General features: G+C 34.0%; 1 protein-coding gene across 1 annotated transcript; it reads right to left on the minus strand.

Annotated features, from left to right (window-relative positions):
- Positions 1–163: 163 nt before the first annotated feature.
- On the minus strand, positions 164–23,335 carry LOC106667062. The gene is made up of 2 exons (XM_014394716.1): positions 23,267–23,335; positions 164–2,056 (listed from the first exon to the last, which is right to left on the minus strand). The coding sequence occupies exons 1-2, from the start codon at positions 23,269–23,271 to the stop codon at positions 1,003–1,005; spliced, it is 1,059 nt and encodes a 352-aa protein (XP_014250202.1). The 5' UTR covers positions 23,272–23,335; the 3' UTR covers positions 164–1,002.
- Between the last annotated feature and the right edge of the window lie 608 nt (positions 23,336–23,943).

The raw sequence follows: 23,943 nt of genomic DNA on the forward strand, positions 1-23,943 counted from the left end.
GTTGTTTAGTGGTTTTGCATTATTTATTTCTCACCTACCCTCTCCCTCGTTCTCACCCTCTGTGTACAGTTCCATATACCTACGGTTGTTTTATCGTACAAGGAATGGAATTAGTATTCGGGAAAAATATAATACGACAAATACACAAAAAAAATCAGTTTTTTTTTATCTACAAGAAAATTTAAGTACAAAAATGAAATATTGTACACGGTTTAATTTAGACCTGAGATCAATCATTCGTTCAAGTTTTAATATTTAAGGTACAAAGATAATATTCAAAATAAATACATATATAAACTAGGACAATCTGACTCCGGCAGGGATAATTTGGTGAAACAGCTCTGTCTGTTAAAAAAAATTGTCTCTTTTTTATGGAATTACGTATTTATAGGATTATGATAAGACAAATGATACCCTGGAGTCAGATTTCGTAAGTTAATATTAAATAGAAAAAAATTATAGTAAATAAAAGTTTAAAAACATAGATTGATTAGTATAAGGGTTTTTAGTGTAAGTCCATTTGTGAAAAAATTTTATGTATACATAAACAAAGTTATTAGGCTGAATCGTTAATTGAAGTTGAGTAATTAACTTCTAGCTACAACAATTTCATAATCGTGTGATACATTGAGAATACTGTGAAATGGAAATTATTTGAATCGTTTGATTAACCCTTACACAGAAAAAGTAAATAAATATCTGAGAAGGCGTGGAATTGTCCTTTAAAATAAAAATATATATAGAATAATAATAAGTGATTATAAAAATTAGTGAGTTGAGTAATTAATGATGGGCCAATCAGTTCAAGGAGTCACACGGCAATTATGTCATGGAGTATCAGACAATTTCAACGTTAGGAAACTAATTTTTCCCATAATTCCATTGTCGTATGTAACGGGTTAATTTTTGTGTTACACATGCCATGTAGTGGATGCGAACAATGACGTTGGATCAAGTGCACAGTTTCTTAATATTTACAAATACAATTATTGTACGAAAATGTTAAAACTTGAAGGTCCTCTCGAAACTGGAAATGGGGTTCGACGTCGAGGATGTCGAAGGAGAGGACGTCGTCGTGGAGGAAGAAGGTGGAGCTTGGGTCGTCAAGTCCCTGACGGGGTCCAAAGGCCTCACGTCGAGCGGTTTCCTGACGACTGTTATCGGTTGAGGCGGAAGCACTTGATGCCTCTGAGGAGGAAGCCTCGGCTCGTCGTAATATCTATAAGGAGGGTCCACGTAATTTCTATAATCGTGTCTGTTATAATTGTAGTCGTAACGATTGTGGTCGTACCGAGGTCGTTCGTATCGTGAGTCGAAACGTCCGCGGTCGTACCTATCGCTTTCGTAGACAGGCGGCGGTGGCCTGTTGTACGGCGGTTCGGCGTCGATTATCGTAAACTTCGGGGTCGACAGGTCCTGTGGATAAGAACCGTCGAACCTGTTTTTATCGGACACGTCGATAACCGACGACTGAACCCTGGTCACGTCGATAACCGGGGATCTGACTCTTGTAATTTCATTGTCCCTGATTGTCGGGTAACCGGACGGGTTGTAAATCGGTCTAGGCGGAGTCCATTCCCCAGGTCGTCGGACTACTTCCGGCAAAGTCGCGTAGTAGATTATTCTCCTATTCGGCGGGCTACCGCTTCTCCTGTTGTAATATTCTTCACCCCTGTTGTAATACGCTCTCTCCTGGGGGTAATAATTCGAAGAGGCTCGACTTTGATCGACGAGCCTTGCGGATCGGGTGCCGCTAGCTGTAGAATCGCGTTCCTTGTCCCGAGTCACAAACTGATACTCCCTGGGTTTCCTCCACGAGCCCTCGCTCCGCCTTTGCCTCCGAACTCTTTTCGGCAAGATCCTGAGTGAAGAGCTGATGACTTGGAGTTTATCCGGGTAAACCACACCTTGGTCGGGATCTTCAACCTTACTATCTTTATGAACTGTGCCGTCGATCGCTCTCCAATACCTCGGGACCACCTGGCTGCCGACATCTCCTTGACTCTCCCCTTGGGCTAAAAGCCCAGCCAGCAATCCACACACCACCAAACCTATCCTGAAATGGATAAAACTATTAATATCTTGAAAAAAGTACCAGAAAAGAAATACAGTCAGCCCTTTTGCTACGGGAAAAAAATGTCATTACTTTTGCCCTCATAAGGGAGGTGCCCTCTAAAGTAAGTTTTTATCATTTGATTACACCTTCAGTGACTTTATATATATAAAAAAATAAAGTCGCTTAAGATGGTCTTTATCAGATCGAAACGCGTCTGACGAAATAAATGCTTATTATGGAAAAGACTTGTTCTTATACAGACTACTGTGTGTTATCAGATGATAAAAATTCTTTGGAGGGCACCTCCCGAAAGAGGAGTATGGAGTAACTCAAAATCAGGATGTCACCATCCAAAAATTACACGTGTAGTGATTTTTGACTTCACGGTCTTTCAAATCTTTGTTAAGAATAAGACATTCGAAGTTAAACGGAAATCGTGAAATGAAAACAATATAGAAAATAAAATACGTAAATAAGATTGGATGAGGGGGAGGAGTTAACAAATTTAATCATAGATCGTTAATGCTGCCTAGGAAAAATGAAAAAATTAATCTTGGCTTGTCCACTACTCAGAGGCTTTCTGTACTGTTATAGACTGTAGGACAACACGAAATTGCCCTTGTCCTTTATTTAAAATGTCCTCAATGTAAAGATGTTTCATACATAGAAAATGAAATTTCCATGCCAGTGCATAAGTAACTGACCTGTAAACGGAGGCATCCTTAAACAGAGGAATACCTTATCAGAGGTTTCACTGTGCTTTTATACGTTTATTTAAAAAGCAATAAATAGACGATTAACTTTTTACAATTTTAATCATTTCTAAGATAGATGTATTAAGATTTGTGGTAAAAGCAAGAAAATCTATCAAGTACAGGAGGATACTTCCTTGAATTATCCTATAGGAAATAATATAAATAAAAGCTCTGGGTTCTAACAGATATAGAAGATTAATTACAGAAATAAAAAGAGATCAAAGCTTAATTACAGAAATAAATAGAGATCAAAGCTTTTGTAACCCCAGAAAATTTTTGAATTTTATATAAAGTCTAATATTAAAATATAAAAACAGGTTTTTTTGTAATTTATGCAACTATTAATAAAGTATCAGTTAAATTCAAACTTGAGCCAATATAAACTACGTCAATCTCTATAAAAAAAATTAATTATTTTTAAAAAAACTGTACCGCTAGTCACAATTGTCAGTATAGTTTTTGGCAAACACTCCTTGAAAATAGAAAACGGAGAGTTTTGACAGGATCAGAAGAAGCCAGAAAGATTAATTCAAGGACAACGGTCGACCTAATTGTTCAAACTCGATTTCCACAAATTTTGGAAACCGACAATGGAAATCATTCAATTACTTCTCGTGATTTTCTCCGACTGATTTTCATCAGTCAGCGATGTGGAAAGTGTGTCGCCGAAATCCATTCAGCCTTCCAACACTTTCTTTCGTTCAAGATCGTCCAATTTCGTCCAATTTTTTTTTGCCTTGGCGACAGAGAAAAGCCTTCGATACGAAAAGGTCTTTTTTTGCCTAATTCATACTGTAATCAAAACTCTGAAGCGGTTTAGTGAAAAATAATGTAAATCTATCTAAATATAAGCGTGAAATTATAAACCGTGTTAACTCTTCACGGTCCGTCTATTCTCGGTGCTTTACCTTTTTACTCTGGTACGTTTCGGCTTCAGGGAGTAAAAGGAGAAACAGACGGCGTATATAGTCGTACTTTAAAATACAATATAATCACTAATTTCGTGGTCCGCTTGACCAATTAATATATTATAATTAATTAAGGTTTTTAGTTGAGATAAAAAAGTCAATGGCACGAGCGGGATTCGAACCCACGATAAAAAGGTCGAGATCACGATAGCTCAAGTGGTAGAGCAGCGGCGTATCAAGCCGAAGATCTTGGGTTCGAATCCCGCTCTGCCATTGACTTTTTTATCTCAACTAAAAACCTTAATTAATTGTAATGTGTTTAACATTGATCTCTTTAGTGGGTCTGTCGATTCTCGCTGGTTTATGTTCACGCCTGAAGCTGAATGAGGGAAAAGTAAAACAGCGAGAATAGACGGACTTCGATGAGTAGATCTGTCTATTCTCGCTGTCAGGTATGTTTCGGCTTCACGCCATCTTCAGTGAGTAAAAAGAGAAACAGGCGGCGTATATAGTCGTACTTTAAAATATATATTCAATTTTAAAAAGACTCAATTTGAAAAAGCAATCTTTGTTTATAATCACAGAGTTTGATTTATCTCAACAACAAAAAGCTGTTTTACCTTTTTCTCAGGTGCGTTCGGCTTCACACCATCTTCAGTGAGTAAAAGGAAAAACAGACGGCGTATATAGTCGTACTGGAAAATATATATTCAATTTTATAAAGACTCAATTTGAAAAATTGAATTTTATCTCAACAACAAAAATATGTTTAACTGATCACTTTACTGGGTCCGTCGATTCTCGCTGGTTTATGCTCGCGAAATATGGCCTGAAGATGAAACCTTTATGAGTGAAAAATAAAACAGTGAGAATAGACGGACCCAGTATGATCAAGTCTCGGTTTCTCCTTGCTATCTTAAGGTTCGATTTTTACAGTTAAATTTTGGTCCGCCGACCCCGCTGTTTCATTTGGTCTGTCACAATTTAAAATAACAAGAAACCGAAACGAGGCGCCGACAGACCAATCCCAGCGAGGATAGACAGACCAAAATGATCTAACGACCAAATTTTATGTGTATGTGTGTGAATTCACTCGCAAGACCAATAACCCCGATATTGTTAGTTACGAATTTGTAGCTTAATGCTGTACAATTAGTGTAGCTAGTATTGAAAAATATTACGAAAAATGTTGAGAGGAAAGCTCGAAAACTCATTATTGATACTTGCTTTGTGCTTTTTTCAGGGAAATAGTTCTCAGGTTTTCAGCGTAGCCTGTTGAATCTTGTATAATTTGGAAAACGTTCAAGCCAATCTTTATGATCTGTCCTGCAATACTTTATCATAATAAATATTTCTATGAAATAACCCTGGTGAGTTAATTTTCAAAAAGTGGCGTGAAATTGAGCCGGCTGACAACATGAGTACGATGTACCCGGACGATAAGACGTCCCATGGTTCATCGTTAGGGACCGTGAAGCGAAGAAAATGTTCGAAGTCAACGCCCATAAATTACTTAAGTCTGACTCACTCGAGTCGCAGTATTTCGGATTCGCCTTAATTTATTTTCGGAAAATTAGTACAAGTCGATCTGGACGATGTATCGAAGCGGCCATATCTATTTCTCCTTGGGAAAGTCTCGAACGATTAGTGTCAAGTCTGACAATGTTCGCTTCCCACATTGTACAAAGGGGAAATTTTTCTTTTATAAAAAAAGAAAGTTTGACCCATTGATTCTAAAAGGAAGAAAAATATAAAAAACTATAATAAAGCCAAAATTGCCTCTTATATCAAATTATCCAATTAGAAAGAAAATCCAAGGGGAAAAAACTTCGATTTATGTAATACGCAAAGACCCAATTCATTTATTGATGCTTCAGTGCTGTTGGGTCCTTATTCACTTGCCTCTACCTGCTTATATCCTTGATGCGGCACAATGAAAATAGCGAAATGTTGACACGCTTCTGACAGCCGAAGCGAGAATAGGCAGACCACCTGGAAAAATCTCATAGTGTTGCCAGGTGTTAATTAATATTTTTTTCCCAAATTTTATCCTGAGCTGGTTAACAGCAAAAAACCTCATTTCACACTATCCAGGGCAGACAAATTCAAAAAGTTATTGAACACAAAAAATTGAAAAAATTGTACTATGAAAATAAAATTACAATTAATTAAGGTTTTTTTGTTGAGATAAAAAAGTCAATGGCACGAGCGGGATTCGAACCCACGATCTTCGGCTAGATACGCCGCGGCTCTACCGGCGTATCTAGCCGAAGATCTTGGGTTCGAATCCCGCTCGTGCCATTGACTTTTTTATCTCAACTAAAAACCTTAATTAATTGTAATATATTAATTAAAATATTAATAATATATTAAGGTCAAGCGGACCACGAAATTAGTTAATTTTATGAAAATAAATTTATCTCTAAACCAACAAGTACGATTAGCTAAATTTCTCGTGTCTCATCTGTCGCCGAATAAAAACTATTTTACAATTTAGTCGTTTTTCTGATATCGTACAGGTTTTTATACTTATTTGACATAAAAACTGCACAGGTAATCAAAATAATATCACCTATTTACAAAAAAGGATCAATTATTTTTATCTATTATCATCGTCAGATAAAGTACGATTGTCTCTTATTTTCAAGTTTCAACGTTTTTGTTACGTTATGTTTTTGATTACAAGTCTAATTAAATTGGATGAGTTTTCCAATGGTAAAGGTGATGTGGGTGATTTAGTTTTATTAATTAGGTTGTTACGACTATATAAGGCAGGATCGTCGTCAAAAGAGTATGTGGTATTGTTGCGGATGACAGAAATTTAGGCTGTGTCTGTTATGAATAGACAAGGCCCTAGGATGCGACCTTGGTGAACACCCGCTTTGATGGTAATATAAAAATAAAAGAGGATTGAGAGTAAGTCAGATAGGATTTAAGTATTAAAAGCGAAAGGCCGGAAATCTTTACAAAATCTGGAATAAGTATTCAGTAATAACCAAGTATCGGCACGTTCGATTATTATGCATCGCTACTACGAATTTTCTGTTAATAAAATTCAACAGGTTCACATTTGAACTTTTGTAAAAATTTCTGCACACGATAATTCTAAAGAAATGGTAGGTATCCGATGCATGTACCGATACTTTTGTTGTCAATTTTTTTTTCTCCTTAAAGTAAGCAAAATCTATTTAAGTACTTTATAAAAGGAAAGGTGATTTTAAAATGGTTGAAGAAAGATAGTCAAAAAATTACGTTTTAATGAACCGGCTACATAAAGTCTAACATAAAAAAAAGATAATCTTTGGTTGAAACGGACATGCGATGACATTCTTGAGAAAAATTGTTTAAATTACAATCTTCATTAAAAACAATGGAAATTAATTATGGACCTACATTTCGTATAATTATAATTTCCCATGCTCCAGTTAGCGCTTAATTATCTATTGTACAAATACAGCGTTCTGGAAAAATACAAACTTATTTTCAAGATGAAACGAATGAATTGAACTTGGCCAAATCACAAAACCGACAGGCCGAAGAACTTTATACATACTTGCGTAAGGACATTTAAGAAAATGTCCTCTTTGAATGGATGAAGAATAAGTGCAAAAGTCGAACGAGATTTTCCCTAACTTGCTGATCCTTCTTACATTAATTATTAAAAAATCATCATACCTCTCTAATGAAAATTTATTTAACAATTTGAATGTTAATTACTTTTAAAAGTGGAGTATAATAAACAAGTGCTTTTACAATTAAAATACCGAAAAGTACTAAACTGTGACAAAGATGAAATTATATATGTTATCATATATATTATATTATATATTATTATTTATATCGGGTTGTCCGGAAAATAATGCAGGATTTTAAGTTTTCATTAAAAAAAATCTATATAAAATATTCTGTTTACGTTTACAGGATTACTCATTAGTATGAATGTCAACACTTATTAATCCTCTTCCAAATGATATTGTTTGTTTACCTCTGTAGCATTCCGCTACTTGGAAATAATTCAGTCATCCTTATAATGTCAAAGCGAGAATTTCGTACGATTTTCTTTTACGAGTTTAAACTCGGCCGAAGCGGAGCCCAAACGGCTAGAAACATTAACCAAGTCTGGGGCGAGGGTTGTGTTAATGAGTGCACTGTGCAAAGGTGGTTTAAAAAATTTCGGGAGGGAGATTTCAGCCTTGAAGATGAAGAAGGTCGTGGAAGGCCTTCCTCTCTTAATGATGATGTTCTGCGATCAGTGGTGGAAGAAAACCCCAAAACAACTGTTCGAGAACTTGCAGAGCAACTCAAAGTCAGTAAAACGACCGTCGCTGACCACCTCAAGGCGATTGGAAAAGTGAAAAAACTCGAAAATTGGGTTCCACACTCATTAAACGATCGCCAAAAAAATCAGCGCTTTGATGTTTGTGCATCACTTCTTTGTCGAAACAAAAATGACCCATTTCTGGCCAGAATTGTTACATGTGACGAAAAGTGGATTCTCTACGATAACACTAGACGTTCTGGACAGTGGCTCGACAAAGGAGAAGCTCCAATACATTTTCCAAAGCCCCCAACTCATCAAAAAAAGGTAATGGTTACGGTATGGTGGGCTTCATTTGGTTTAATACACTACAGCTTCTTAAATCCTGGCGAAACCATCAATGCTGAATCATACTGTAACCAAATTAATACCATGCATCAGAAATTGGCAGTAATGAAGCCCTCTTTGGTCAATCGGAAAGGGCCCATTTTGTTGCATGACAACGCTCGACCACATGTGTCACGTGTAACGTCACAAAAATTATTGGAGCTTGGCTATGAAACTTTGCCTCACCCACCCTACTCTCCGGACCTCTCGCCTACTGACTACCATTTTTTTAGACACCTGGACCACTACTTACAACACATAATATTCAAAAATCAAACGGAACTGGAAAATGCATTTATTGACTTTATCAATTCTAAAAATTTTGAATTCTACTCAGACGGAATTAATAAGTTACCAACACGTTGGGAGAAATGTATTGAGAGTATGGGAAATTATTTTGATTAAAGAACATTGCTTTAAAGTAACTAGTTTCTTTTTTTTTGTTTAATACCAAAATCCTGCATTATTTTCCGGACAACCCAATATTAGAGAAAAGTTCAAATCAGTTGCCCGTCCTTTTTTTAACCAAAAATTAAATTTAATAACGAATGATGTGCTGATTATCAATGCAAATATCGCCCAAAACTCCCTTCTCGAAAAATACCGATTTATTTTTAAGAAGTGACTGGATCGAACTTATAAGAATAAGAATAATTTATTTACCAATATGTTTCAGGCTCCCTGCCTATATACTATCAACTAATGAGTTGTACAATTTACGAAGACCTATTTATTTGTTAAGGAAAAAAAACCTTAACAAAATTTAAGAGTTACTCGAGCTAATCCAACTAGATAGGCCAAAGAACTTGCGACATACTAGCATTAAATTAAATATCTTAAGAAAGTGTGTAAGTTGTATAATTTATGCTGTAAAAAGGTGTCAACGGGACTTAGTATAACAAGGCTTACCGATTTTAACAAAACCTTTTTTTGTAATTTTTTTTAAACTTTTATATAGTTATTACAATCTGTGACCTCATTTAAATTATGTAATGAGTTGGATTTATAAATGACAGATCATGTGTCTTGAGAGGAGTAGCAACCAATGTTGTTTACCCAACTATATGCCAGGACAATCCTCGTTCGTGGAGGGTATCTCTTCTTCAGTCGTCTATTGGGATTGTAATGGGGGTTTGTAGAAGATAATTGATTGGAGTTAGAGAAGAGTTTGTTGTGGAGAGTGGAAAACTGGAAATTATTTTTTACACGAAAGGAATTTTTTAGGGTCGTATTGGAGACATAGTAGGTAGCGTTGACTATGATTCTAAGGACACAGAATTGGAATAACTAAATTCGTTGGCTGTTGGAATGTTTAGCGTTGCCCCACAGTTATAGTCCGAACTAGTTATAGTACAGATTGGGTTCGGTATTGCCTTGTAGATTGTTCGTTTTTATTTTGTTGAAATGTTAGATGACAGTAGTCCGTAGAGAGTCCGAACACTGTTTAATGCCTGTCGTTTTAGTCAGGTGTATTGGTTCTATGTTATTAGTCTTGAGTCTAGATGGATTTTGGGACGGGAGTATTATTGAAGAATATTGCAAAAAAAATAGTTATTTCGAATTCGTGAGATGCGGTCTGGTGTGATGTAGGTTTCAGAAAAACATTTTCATTATCGTGCGAACGTTTCCATCTTTATTGAGATCATCTTCAGGGCCTGGGATTTACAAACATTGTTTAAATATTGATTAACGGTCACTAATCACCACTTGAATAAGATGTTTTGCTTCGCAAGGTGATTGATACATTTTTGGACAACTTCATTAAGTTTACATGCCAGTGTTCGCTCCATTATTCTACTTTTTTTGTGAAGAGTAATGTTAGAAATTTAGTAGTACTAGGTCTAAAAATATTAGACACGTGTCCGAGCTTTCTTGAAAATGGGCTGAAGAGCCGAGAAAAAATGGAGGAATTTTGTTCTGCACGTATTTCAAGATTGTTATATATCAGTAAATTTGTATTTTTACGTATAATAAGAAACTAATATGCAAAATTGTATTCAATGAAGTCAGATTTTTTAAGACGAAAAGACACTGAGGGTTGAAAAAACCAATTCGATTTCGTTTTAAGCCCCATATAAAACCATTAAATACGAATCGTCATTGAAATAAAAAAACAGAAATTGTTGGTTGTATTTATTTTGACCGATGTGACCGATTTTTTTTTTGGGGGGGGGATTTATTTTGGCCGAAGTCCGGTGTTCCACTTGAAAAGCATAAACCCACAGGGCTTTTTCCAAATTCAACGTTATTACAACCTTTGGAAGGCAAAATATTTTTTCATAAGGCTATGTCAATAATGTTTAGATTTTATGCCGTTGTAAGTGAGAAAAATAAAACAAACTCAAACATTTTACATATTTTTTATCCACTGTCTTAATTTTTATTTAAAGAGGCGAATTTTGTGCCATACGTGTAGTTAAGTTATAAGTTTCTAAATCCCTGCAAAGTTTCCTTGGGATTAGTTGAGCAGTTTCAAATTTATCATAATTTTTGTGATTTTCGAAAAATTCGGAGGAGATTCTAATTATTTAGAGGGCGAAAAATATGAGAGAATTTTTGTTTCTTTCTAAAAAAATGTTTTAGACAACTTTACGTCCCGTTTGAGTCCCTCCACGTTAAAGAGTTATAAACTTATAATATATACAGTGCAAACAATATATACAGCAGAAAGGTTATTAGCCCTTTTGAGTTTATACAATCATTTGTGTTTCGTTTTATTTGTTTCCATTTAATAATTATTAGTGAAAAAAATTTTGAGCGAGCTTGTGCCCAAGTACACTCTGCCAATATTGAATCTAACAAATTGTTAATTTTAACTTTCTTTGGGGGACAAAATGTTTTCAATGAAACATATTTATTATTCGTATTAAGTAATGAACAATCATCAATCTCAATACTGATCACAGTAAAGATCGAAACGTGGCACGATAAAGAAAATGTTTTTCTAAAACCTACGTCACACCAGACCGCATCTCACGATTTCCGAATAATAATCATTAACATTCAAATATATAATATACCAAAATGATATCATTTTGCAAATCAATCTACATTTATTTACTTATATAAAAACATTGGCAATATTACTTAACTCATCATTAGAACTGGGTTCGTTCCCAGATGTGGGGAAATCTAGTTACATTAAAATATTTGAAATGATTATATAATAAAATAACACCTTTTTTCCCAATACGTAATTGATGAAAATCAACATGATTATCAAAAATAAATCAACACTCACTAACTTGCTGATTACTCAGTCGTGTATTTTTAATACATTTATGGCTGGATGTCTGGTTTATTTCATACCGACTTGACTAAAGCGTTTGATCGTGTAAATCATAATATTTTGGGCAGTAAGCTCGAAGCAATAGGTGTACACGGTAAATTACTAAAATGGGTTATGGATGTCTAAGTTATAGAAAACAATCATTAATGTAAATAATTCAAGGTCTAAATCAATAATTGTTAGTACCGGTTTGCCGAAAGGGTTACCCTTATTCAATATTTTTATAAATTATTCAGAAATCGTGAGATACGGTCTGATGTGATGTAGGTTTCAGAAAAACATTTTCTTTATCGTGCCTACGTTTCGATCTTTATTGAGATCATCTTCAGGGCTCAAAGTGTTTGTCTTCTGTGTAATTGTGCCATTCTTTGCGTGTCGTGTTGAGAGTCTCTTACTTTATTGAGAGTCCTCTCAACACGACGCGCAAGAATGGCACAGTTACACAGAAGACAAACACTTTGAACCCTGAAGATGATCTCAATAAAGATCGAAACGTTGGCACGATAAAGAAAATGTTTTTCTGAAACCTACATCACACCGACCGCATCTCACGATTTCTGAATAATTATCGATTAACGTTCACTACTCACCACACATTTTTATAAATGATATTGCTAAATGTTTTGATTTTTGTGTGCTCAGGCTCTTTGCAGACGACTTAAAAAAATCTAAAGCGAGAAAATCTTTAGAGGACTGAGGTATACTTCAACAAGAGCTATCAGATCTAGTCAATTGGGGTGATATAAATAATATGTCCCTAAATATCGATAAATGTAAAGTTGTATGTTATCTTAGAAAATCAAATCCCATTTGTTATAAGTATAAAATACGTGATACTGATTTGTGGCTTTAAATAGAACTAAGTACCTTGGTATCCTCTAGTCTCTTTTGTTTAACATATTGAAACAACTGTAAATAAAAGTTTAAAATTCCTAGGCTTCTTAAAGAGAAATGCAATAGAATTTATAAATTTATGGTATAAGAGTGTTTTATTTATCTTTAATAAGGCCTATTCTGGAATATAACTCAGCAGTTTGGTCACCTTATTGTATAAAATATGTTCAGGTAATAGAATGTGTGCAAAACAGATTTCTCAGGTATTGGGGCTGTCAAGCTCGGCCTAATTTTGGAATCTGTTTCTCATAAAGACTTTAGGTTGTTGATGAACATACACACTCTAGAAAAGCGGGAAAAAATTGGCGATGTTACAGTTTGTTTCAGATTGTTAAATAACCTACTATCTGTCCGGAACTTATTTGTAACTAATAAAAAAATTACTGTACTTTTAGAAAGAAAGAAATTGAATATACCTGATAAAAGAACAAGACATACAAAATTGTTTCATGTTAAACGTGATGAACTTTCCGTTGTATAGAATATGCTCGGAGGCATAAAATGTTCAGTTCGATCTATTTCGTACTTCGTTGTGCTTTTTGAAAAATGTATTCGAGGATTCGAACCGCTGCTCTTACCACTTGAGCTATGGGGACAAGACATCGTGGTCAAGTGGTAAGAGGATCGGCATTTGAGCCGAAGGTCGTGGGTTCGAATCCCGCTCGTGACACTAACTTTTTCATTTCAACCAAGTCCTTGCATAAAAAGAATAATTAAATGAGAGAAGGAATTTGGTCAATAGACCACGAAACATAATAGATTAAATCGTATAACAGTTTTGGAAAAGGACTAAATCTCATTATAAATTCCAATAAATTTGAGAAAGCTGAAAAGTGCTCTTGGAAAAAAACACTGGTGACCCAGTAACTTCTTTAAATCACTCGAAAAGTTGAGTCTTTGCCTAAAGGGTTGCAAAGTGCTTCAAGACCAAAATATGTTTTACAGTCAAAATGATACCTTCAGCACTTCACATACATCGAGGACTAGTTGGAAGGTTGTTGCCTATTAAAAGCCTATTATGGATTAGCCTGATGTGGCCTATTCGCAATCTACAGAGAATCACAAGTTCTTTTATCTCAAGTTCCTCAGTTGGCCGTTTATGTACAACTGGCTTAATTTCTTTCATACTATCTCTACTGACATTCCATCTTGCCGCCCACTTTCGTTTGATAATGTTTTTAACATAAACGACTATATCTTCTGGGCGGAGAGGAAACTGATATGTTCTTTATGGATGGTTTGCCGCGTTACTTGCCTGTTGATCAGCATTTCCAAAAATGCCGACATGAATAGGAACCCAAAAGAATACCACATGTTTGTTAAGTGCTTTGATTTCATAGAGATATTTGTGAATTTCTAAGATGTATAGGTAACCGAGAAATTATTTTTGATGGCTTCAAGACTACACTTCAAATCAGAGTAAATAATGGCACTACAAAATTCCTTGTAATTCCTTTATAATGCTCAACGATCTTCTGATTGCATGAAGTTCGGCTGTGTATATGCTAGCCTCATTCGATAGAACCAGCTGAGGGATGGTTAGGGAGGTTATACTCATCAGCAACCCACACCCTACACCAATTTCATTTTTAGACCCATCGGTATAAAAAACTTTATAATTGGGATAGCTTGTAAAATTTGCAAGAATTCTGCCCTGATCATCAGAGAAGGTGTTTCTCTTTTGTTCAATAAGTCCAGATCTTCGATAATTGTGGGAGTAGGTATGACCATGTGGAATATCTAGCAATTTAAAACCTTCAACCGCCGGCGAGGTATTCCATCCTAATCCCAACATTTCATTAGCCAAAGGTCTCGTCCTAGTTCTTAGGAACGAACACATCTTGGTAAGGGTTACGGAAAACTGACTATTATTTTTAAAAATTAACTTCCAACTCCGGTTTACAGGGAAAGCTTGTAAATTGGCCGGTTGGTCGATCGAGTTTTTTCCATTGTCGTTAGCCCGTTACACGTGGGAAGATGCGGCAGAACAAGGAATATCGGTACAAAATTATTCGGAGCGAGACCTCTCTTTCTGCATTGTTATAAAGTGGCTCAAATTAAGGTTCCACGGGTTGTGCCAAAATTGCCCTCGTCGCGTGACTCCAATCTGGAGAACGATGCAGTTTTAAAACGAGGTGATTTTCTTGTTTTTAGAACAAAATGTTTACGAAAAAAAATTCAAAGTTTAACACAAGATAAACACCAAAAGACGGACGAATTGTAGCAAAATTATTTTTTTTAGTTAAAACCGTGTCAATTTGTACAAAATACAATCGGTTTTTATTTAATAGAATTACTGTCTTTGGGTTTGTTCGGAAAGTTCTAACAATAAGATTTCGTACAAGGACTTTAACGCAGCGGTACATTTATTTGGCCAAGAAACGGCAAATTTACGCAAAGCTCGGATGCAAGTTTGCCCAATGACAGAACAAAAGCTTTCAGAACTTTGTGAAATCGATCTTCAACCCCACCCAGAATCTTTTGGCCCGGAGGTCGTTCATTTGAGATTTTCCGGACATTGGCTCACATCCTTCGGGAACAAAACGTTCTCATGCTGAGACGACTAATGTTGGACGGGATGCTTCTTAATTGAAACATAAAATAGTATAATAATGTGATAAGAACAAACAAATGAAAAAATCACCACTAATATTTCCGGATTTTATTTTAATTTAGGTCAAAACAAATTTTTTTTATATATTTAATATAACCTTTTTCTTTCACTCTTTTTAAATTTCACTGACTATTATCAGTTTTGAAACAGATTTTTATGATTAGTTTAGAAACGCTGGGCGAAAAGTAAGGTTACGTGTTTCGGAATGGGAATTGCACTGAGAATTAGCAACGTTAATTCTGATGATAATGATGAGTCCAAGTCTAACAATTTTTGCCTCCTAACCTCTCATCATCGCAAATTGCGGTTTGTTTAATAGCTTAATTGGTGGTGCAGAGAACAATAATTGATTAAGATGAATTTCCGTAGATTCCGTCAAACGTTGGTATTTTGTCAGTCATTTCATCGTAACCATCGTAACCCTAACCATCCCGAACTCGTCAGAACAAAATTTCGTCAGAATTCGCATCCATAGTAACCGTAGCCTTATGTCTCGTTTGACTTTTGCGTACCCATTTTATTCAGCTTATATTATNAAGAAGTAACACAACTTAGGCTACGGTTACTATGGATGCGAATTCTGACAAAATTTCGATCTGACGAGTACGTCCGAAATCCTCGTCAGAACAAGTTGGTTACATTGTACGCGTTTTCTGATAGTACGTTTCTGCCTCCCAGCAAAATAGACGAACTTAATGAGCTTTATTTTCTTGAAAGTCCATTTATTAAGTTATTGTTGATAGCTGGCGGGAAAACAGAGTGTTAACCACTTATTTTCCACAAGAAACGAGGAAGGAGAATTTCAAACCTATTGCTGGTCCCTTAAAAAAATTCATATTAATCCATGTATGTTTAGCGGTCATAATTTAACATATTAATTAAAATGAAATTTGAAAAATGACAAAAAGACGGAAAATTCGAACGGTTGTAGGTTGAGATGAGTTGGTGTCCGAGTGGATCGAAGTCACGATAGCCTCAAGTGGTTAGAGCAGCGGCGTATTGAGCCGAAGGTCGTGGGTTCGAATCCCGCTCGGGACACTAAGTTTTCGTCTCAACCAAAAACCTTAGATAAAAAGAATTATTCATTAGAATAATTAATATGGTTAATTATGACCACTAACCAATATGGCTTATTGCTAGTGTTGATTTCTTGAGAAACGTTCCCCCACTTTGGCCGAGAAATATCTCTGTTGTGATATTTTTGGTCGTTCATGTCCCACAAACACCGATTCTCAAAAACAAGACTAATCAGTTATCTATATCCATGGTGAAATACCAACACTGTCAAAATTGAACGTCAGAACGCACGAAAAAATCAAATTGGTTTGAACGCTCGAAGAGTTCTGACGACATCGACAATGTTCTGACATGCACTTCGCAGACAAAGTAAACAGACTCATTGGCAAATAAGTATTTGTTCAGACGAACTCGTCAGAACAAAATTTCGTCAGAATTCGCATCCATAGTAACCGTAGCCTTATGTCTCGTTTGACTTTTGCGTACCCATTTTATTCAGCTTATATTATTCAAAATGGACAGTTTTTTTAAGATGTAACTTATATGCAAGTTCGTCATATGTTCTTGTATGTGTCTTGTTTGGTCGAGTACAATCATTTTCTTCTTGAAAATAAATTGTTGATATTTCTCCAGAATGCTGTTTTGTTCGATGTTTTCCTCGGTGATGGATGTTCGATTTCGATTAATATAATAGATAATTAACCTCTTATTAGAGCATGTGAAATTATACTTCTAGGAAAGTAGGTTAATGCTTGTTTAATTACGTTTTTTTAATGATGATCATAATTTATCACACAATTTAATTCCAAAGTGTCATCCTAAGTCCGTTTCAATCGCGGGTTATCGATTTTTTTCCCGTTAGGCTTTATGTAGCCGGTTCATTAAACCGCATCTCCTTTAGAAACCTATGTCCTATTAAAGTTCAGACTGAACTTGGTACGATGACAAAAAAAGTCATTAAACGACTCGAGCGTAAAATGGATGAGCATCCATGCCCGATGGGCAATCACGTTACCCAATCCATAAAAGACGTCTATAATTGGATTTTTCAGTCCTAGTAATAAAGTCATTAACTCACTTCTGTATTTTGTCGACATGTTTTTTATTTTTATTACCCTCTAGCAATTTTTCTTGCAAGTTTAAAAATTTAAAAATAAAATTGTTTTTGTTATTTTAGCTTATAATAGTTTATATACTTTAATTTATGAAAACCGTTTAATTATATTTTTTACATTAAAACTATAATTATAAAAAATTAGCCTAACAAAACGTGATTGTCACAAGAAAATTGAATAAAAAACAACTTACAACTAGAAATCCATAGATATCTGTTACTATTAATATTATTATTCAGATTACTGTTGTTAATTTTGAAGTTTATTTTTTAATGTTAACTCTCAAAAGAATAGTTTCAAAAATAAGTTATTGTAAAGATAATATAATAGGAAAATCTAATAGAAAAAATATATCTCGATGTAGAGAGCTACTTCTGTATAAAGATTATCCAAAAAATAGATCTAAAATATATTTTTGTTTAGTTTATAGCCAAACAGTCCTCATATATCAAATATCTCTAAATGTAATATGGTCTAGATATGAATATTATCATCGTCTTTATAAAAGAAATTGATGTAAATTTAAATATTGAAAGTCCAATATCTGTATAATTTTACAGGTAATTCCAAAACAAGATTTACACATAACAATCTGAGGAGAAATTTAATTAAATTATAAATTTAAACTGAAAATTAGACAAAATAACTTATTTGTTTAGATAATAAGAGTGAATTTAAAAAGCAGACTCTTTTCTAAAACGGAAGATTTTAAAAACCGAAGGGAATTGGACATTATTGACATATCTCGACAGTCTAAATCTATAACTTTTGCATGCCATGATAAGCAAAGAATTTTGGAAAACGTCTTTATTTTATTTTTTTTTTATTTTAGGAGAATAGAAATCGGTAGGATTTGAACGAGTTATTTCTAGTACTTCATAAATTCAGAGGCAGAAAGAACCAGGCCCAGGAAGGAGCCCTGACGAACACCCCGCGCTTTATGGGAAACCACGACGAGATCCACGTTATTTAATTTAGAATGAGGTCATAAAATAATGATTTTAAAAAGTACATAACCAAATAAACCAATTGGAAAAGTACATACGGGTCAAGAAAGCGAATACGATTTATCATTAGTTTTTAAAAACTTGTTGATTTGGATAGAAAACATTTTGGATTGATGTTCACTTTTTCGTGCTTGACAAACTGTAAAACAATTATAGTAAAGTATTTAATCAAGTTTAACATCTGAACAAAAAGAATATTTAGATCCATGATGATGAAGATAACAATTTGATATCATTTTTATGATAGATTAGATTTTATTATTCATTGGTTTAATTTTCAAATTGTAAATTGTTAATTTCAAAAGATAGAGATTAGGAATTTTTTCACAAAGTATAAATCACTATAGAAAAATAACTACTAAGTCAAGGAAGATATAATAATTATTGCTAACGAAGCTAGTCCATTCAAACTTTTCATTTGAAGTTCAAGTTAAAGTAATTATTGATTATTTGTTTTATTTTTACAAAGCTAATCTCAGAAAGTAAGTAGCTTTAATAGTTGATATGTTGGCCTAGTAAAAATAAAACCTATAATCCATAGTGGAATAAGGAAAGAGGACAAAAACAAAAAAAAATTGATTGTTTTAGATTTACAACCAGGTAAATTTAATATTTAAAGTAGTAGATAAATTAGTAATTTTTTAATCATTTAATAATGATTGTGACAATTGATGAAAGTGGTCAATTCAAACTTTGTAATTGAAGTTTAATTTAGAATAATTATTTTTAATAGCACACATTATCTATAAAAAAACATATTAAGTTAAAAACAAGCTAAACATAACAGAAAAAGTATGTAAGATTGGTAGATATAATATATATTAATTTACGTTTTGGAAAATCATTTTTTTAATTAGTTAGTAATGGTTGGTGATGTCGATGTGGGTCTAAATCTTTATTTTGTAGCAATTTATTGCCTTATGTTTAATTTTACATACCGCATGTCAGAAAATGTCGACGATTTTAAAAATACACCCTCCGTTAGGTATTCGACGCGAATTTTCCCGCGTAACATCCTTTCTGGAAATTCAAGAAAGGCGGAAGAAGTGAAATGGACATTTTCTCAGACGTTCCCTATTGCAAATTGGCCCGAGAGTAGAAAGTCGTTATGGGTATTTTAATGTGTGAGAACTGTTTTGATTATTGTCTAGACATATCCCGAAGGAACGGATTTGATTGAGATGGGATCTTTTAAATTTCTTTCTAGCGTGTTTCATAAGTACAAAGTCATGAATTTCATTCAATTTAAAATCTAAAGGATTTATCAACATGAAAATCTTTCCATTTCCGATGCTTACAGTTGTTAAAACGGCACCAGCGGAACTAAAATATAGCGGAGAACGGGACTGCGAACTGGAAGTCTTCTGTCTTCTTTTCATGAAGACATCTTTTTCTTTTATTATTTCCGAGCTGATAAACAGTTATGAACCGGAAAAGAGGCGATGTGCTACAACTCGTGCTATTAAAAATCGGCATATTTTTTTTCTGGAAATGGTGTAAAATAAACGAGCCGGTTCAACAATTTAAAAAATATAAGAATAAATAGTTTCGATTGTGCTAGGTTGGCAGATCATCATGGTAGACTTTCACTTCGATTTTTGAGTGGTGTTGTTGCAACTTCACCTGGCGCTGGCAATTTCCGCTTCTCGTTTTCATTGTTTTCTTTCCCAGAAAGACCAGGGGTTCTAATTAAACGGAATGCAAAGTTTCAGACATTGATGCTGAGCAAACCTACCTGGAACGTTTGCTGTACCATTACTAGATAAGTAAACTTGCAGTATGTGAAATTTTAGGGGTTTTTCTAACTACAGTGAATATTTATGTGTTTCATCTTATTTTTCCATAAAGGCTATGAATCGTTTAATTTCATGAAAAGAAAAATTCCAAGGCTTCCCATGAGAATTCTGATAGCACATAATAACAGAATCTTTACCAACATTTCTTTCTAATATTCTCACATAAGTACATCACATCTTAAACTCAAATTGATTTTTTTTAAAGAAAAGTTTTCGTAATAACACGTCTTCTAATTAGCCAGGGAACTCAGTTCTAACAGTCTTCCTCGGACTTCTTAAGTCGCTCCCAAGCTTGGGAAGGGGAACAAGCCGATATTTCGTAACTTGGCTTTTAGGGAAAACGTGCACTCGAAAAAACCCATTTTAACGAAGAGAAAAAATGATTAATTTATGATTTTTTTTAAATCCGCAAATCACAGATAAATTTCAATAATGACATATTAAAAGTGCCTACAAAACGTGAATACAAAAACAGGTCTGTCTGATGCCCTATCCTCTCTTTCTAAACTGGTCTATTTTCATATACTGGAGTCTTTTAATAAATTAAAATTGGGTGGTGAAATTTTAAGAACATCAAGACAAAATTATGCATGCCAACATGGGTTCTAAATTTAGCGAACACGTACTACTCCTGTTCAATTTTTATTCTCGAAAATGTCAACGTGATTATTCCAATTTTAAAATGGTTACTGTGCATATTTCGTGTGTTTTATAAAAGTGTAACTGTAGTCATTAATGAATTTAATCAATTGCATGTTCAATTTAGATTATCAAAAATGTTAACGTGACTACTCCAATTTTAATAATAGTTACTGTGTATATTTCTTCAGTTTAACAAAAATGTGAATGTAACTCACTAGTGAATTTAATCAATGACATGTTCAATTTTGATTCCCAAAAATGTGAACGTGACTACTCCACTTTTAATAATGGCTACTGTGTATATTTCTTGAGTTTTACAAATCTGTAGTTACTAGTGAAGTTGATCTATGACATGTTCAATTTTGATTCTAAAAAATGTGAAGTGATTAATCCAGTTTTAATAATGGTTAATGTGTATATTTCTTGAGTTTTACGAAAGTGTGAATGTAAGTCAGTAGTGAATTTAGTCAATGACATGTTCAATTTTGATTCTCAAAAATATGTACGTGATTATTCCAGTTTTAATAATGGCTACTGTGTATATTTCTTGAGTTTTACAAAAACATGAATGTAATTCACAAATGAATTTAGTCAATGACAAGTTCATTTTTGATTCTTAAAAATAAGAATGAGATCACTTCAATTTTAAAAAAAAATGAACACGTACTACTACTGTTCAATTTTGATTCTCAAAAATGTGAACGTGATTACTCCAGTTTTAATAATGGTTAATGTGTATATTTCTTGAGTTTTAGAAAAGTGTGAATGTAAGTCACTAGTGAATTTGGACAATGACATGTCCAATTTTGATTCCCAAAAATGTGAACGTGACTACTCCACTTTTAATAATGGCTACTGTGTATATTTCTTGAGTTTTACAAAAATATGAACGTAATTCACAAGTGAATTTAGTCAATGACAAGTTCATTTTTGATTCTTAAAAATAAGAACGTGATCACTTCAATGTAAAAAAAAACACGTACTACTACTGTTCAATTTTGATTCTCAAAAATGTGAATGTGTCTAATCAAATTTTAGAAATGGTTCCTTTTTCAATTTCTTGAGTTTTACAATCTCAATAAAAGATCGAAACGTTGGCACGATAAAGAAAATGTTTTTCTGAAACCTACATCACACCCGACCGCATCTCACGATATCTGAACAACTATCGATTAACGGTCATTAATCTCTACATATCACTAGTTAATTTAGTCAATGACATGTTCAATTTTGATTCTCAAACATGTGAACGTGACTACTCCAATTTTATTAATGATTACTGTTTATATTTCTTGAGTTTTACAAAAGTGGGAATATAACTCAATTTAATCTTTGGCATGTTCAATTTTGATTCTCAAAAATGTGAACGTGATCACTTCAATTTAAAAAAATGAGTACTCTATTCTTGAGTTTAGCAAAAGTGTGAATGTACAAGTCTTTAGTATCTATAAGTGCGTTCTTGTGAGCAGGGATTTAGTTTATTATTTAAAAAATTGTGAATGTGAAACATTCGTTTCATTTTGGATCCATCTGTACTAATACCACGTCCGTTTCTCTAGTTCTTTAAAAAAATACGAATACAATAAACAATGAGCTTGAACTTACTACATTATACATATCAACCAAAACTTCAATTTTGAAGTATAAAATCAACTGAACTATGTGATTACCAATATTTATTGAACGATAAAAATACTCAATAATTGAATTCCTAAAAAAATGTCTACGCCATTTGAAAATTTTGAATTTAGCAATCAGCAATCTTCAATTTATGTCATTATATTTCTTTAATTTTGATTTTTTAAGAATGTCAATGTAATTGGGCACAATTTATGAACAAACGTCCAGAAGTATTAATGTGCTTTGTAAAAATGATAAGAATGGCATTGCTGTGACACTCAAGTGTATCCAAAATTTAAGGTAAAAATTAGAGAATTTGATGTAATTTTGAGTTATTAAATAAATGTGAATGTGAATCTTTTGTTCCTAAAACACATAAATCTGAGAATTTATTTCGATATAATAAATGACGTTACATTATTGAACGTGATTGTTGATAATTTTGGTTACAAAACGTACATCTTGTGTGTATGTTCAATTTTGTTTACTATCTACCAAATGTTACTGTGGCTTTAGCACAGCCCAATTGTTGAGTTTTTAAAAAATGTCACTGTTATTAGTCACATTTTACGAATGAGATGATTTGTACCTTAATAATATTAAATACAACACAATTTAAAAAATTCAATTCAAATGTTTAAATTTAATATGAAATTTATTCAAATTTGCAGATCAATAAAAAGGAAATTATTCATGATTAATTTTTAGTTTAGAAGAACTTAAAAGCCAAGAATTTTCAACTTTAACAAGGTTCCTTAAAATATGGGAAATTGTTAGAAAGATGTGCGAGTTCACCGTTTCTTCTGTTTCCAGCATCACTGAGAGGGTTGACCGGTGATTTTTTTATTTTTGATAGCAAGAAAAGCACCGAAAGTCCCGTAAGGAGAAGTGATACCAAAGCGACTTACCACATGTCGACGAGCTGAGTAGCGAAGGACTGAAGCCGCGGAGTGCGGACGGCTCAGGAGACAGGTAGGTGCCCTCTCTACTTTCTACAGTACATTCCCCCGTCTCCCATCCCCCCAATGTCATTGCCACTTGGATAGGACCGTGGGTCACCTTCGACCACTTTTACCCAATTGGTTCTGATCTGACTCAGCAAGACAGGCCCGTCGAGATAAAACTAGGAAGAATTTTGACCCATGTGCACCTGTGTAATTAATTTTAGCCGGATTAATTTACAACTTAATATTGAAGAAAAATCAATCCAAATTTAGGGCGAAAGAAAAGAAGATCCAGATGAAATTAGACCACGTCCATAGACACTACTAAATCTACCTATGCGGTCGATGCGACTGCAAACGCAACCTCGGTTCGACATAAACGTAAGGGTATCCATATAGGGGTCGATTTTTGTCCAGTCTACTCGTTGCCAGAAGTGATCTCACCATAAACTTTTTTTTTAAAGATTGTATAATGAGTAGTTCAAGTGATGAGGAGGACAATGTCATGTTCTCCCGTCAAATGAAAAGGAGACGAAGAGAAGAATGGGTACATCCGTACAATCAATTATTGATTAAGCCGTGGAAGAAAAACAATTGAATGCATTCGGCACGTTGGAAGAAAATTCCATGTACTCAATACT

This window comes from Cimex lectularius, unplaced genomic scaffold (assembly GCF_000648675.2).
Source record: "Cimex lectularius strain Harlan isolate CLEC.00 unplaced genomic scaffold, Clec_2.1 scaffold72, whole genome shotgun sequence".
Classification (NCBI taxonomy): domain Eukaryota; kingdom Metazoa; phylum Arthropoda; class Insecta; order Hemiptera; family Cimicidae; genus Cimex; species Cimex lectularius.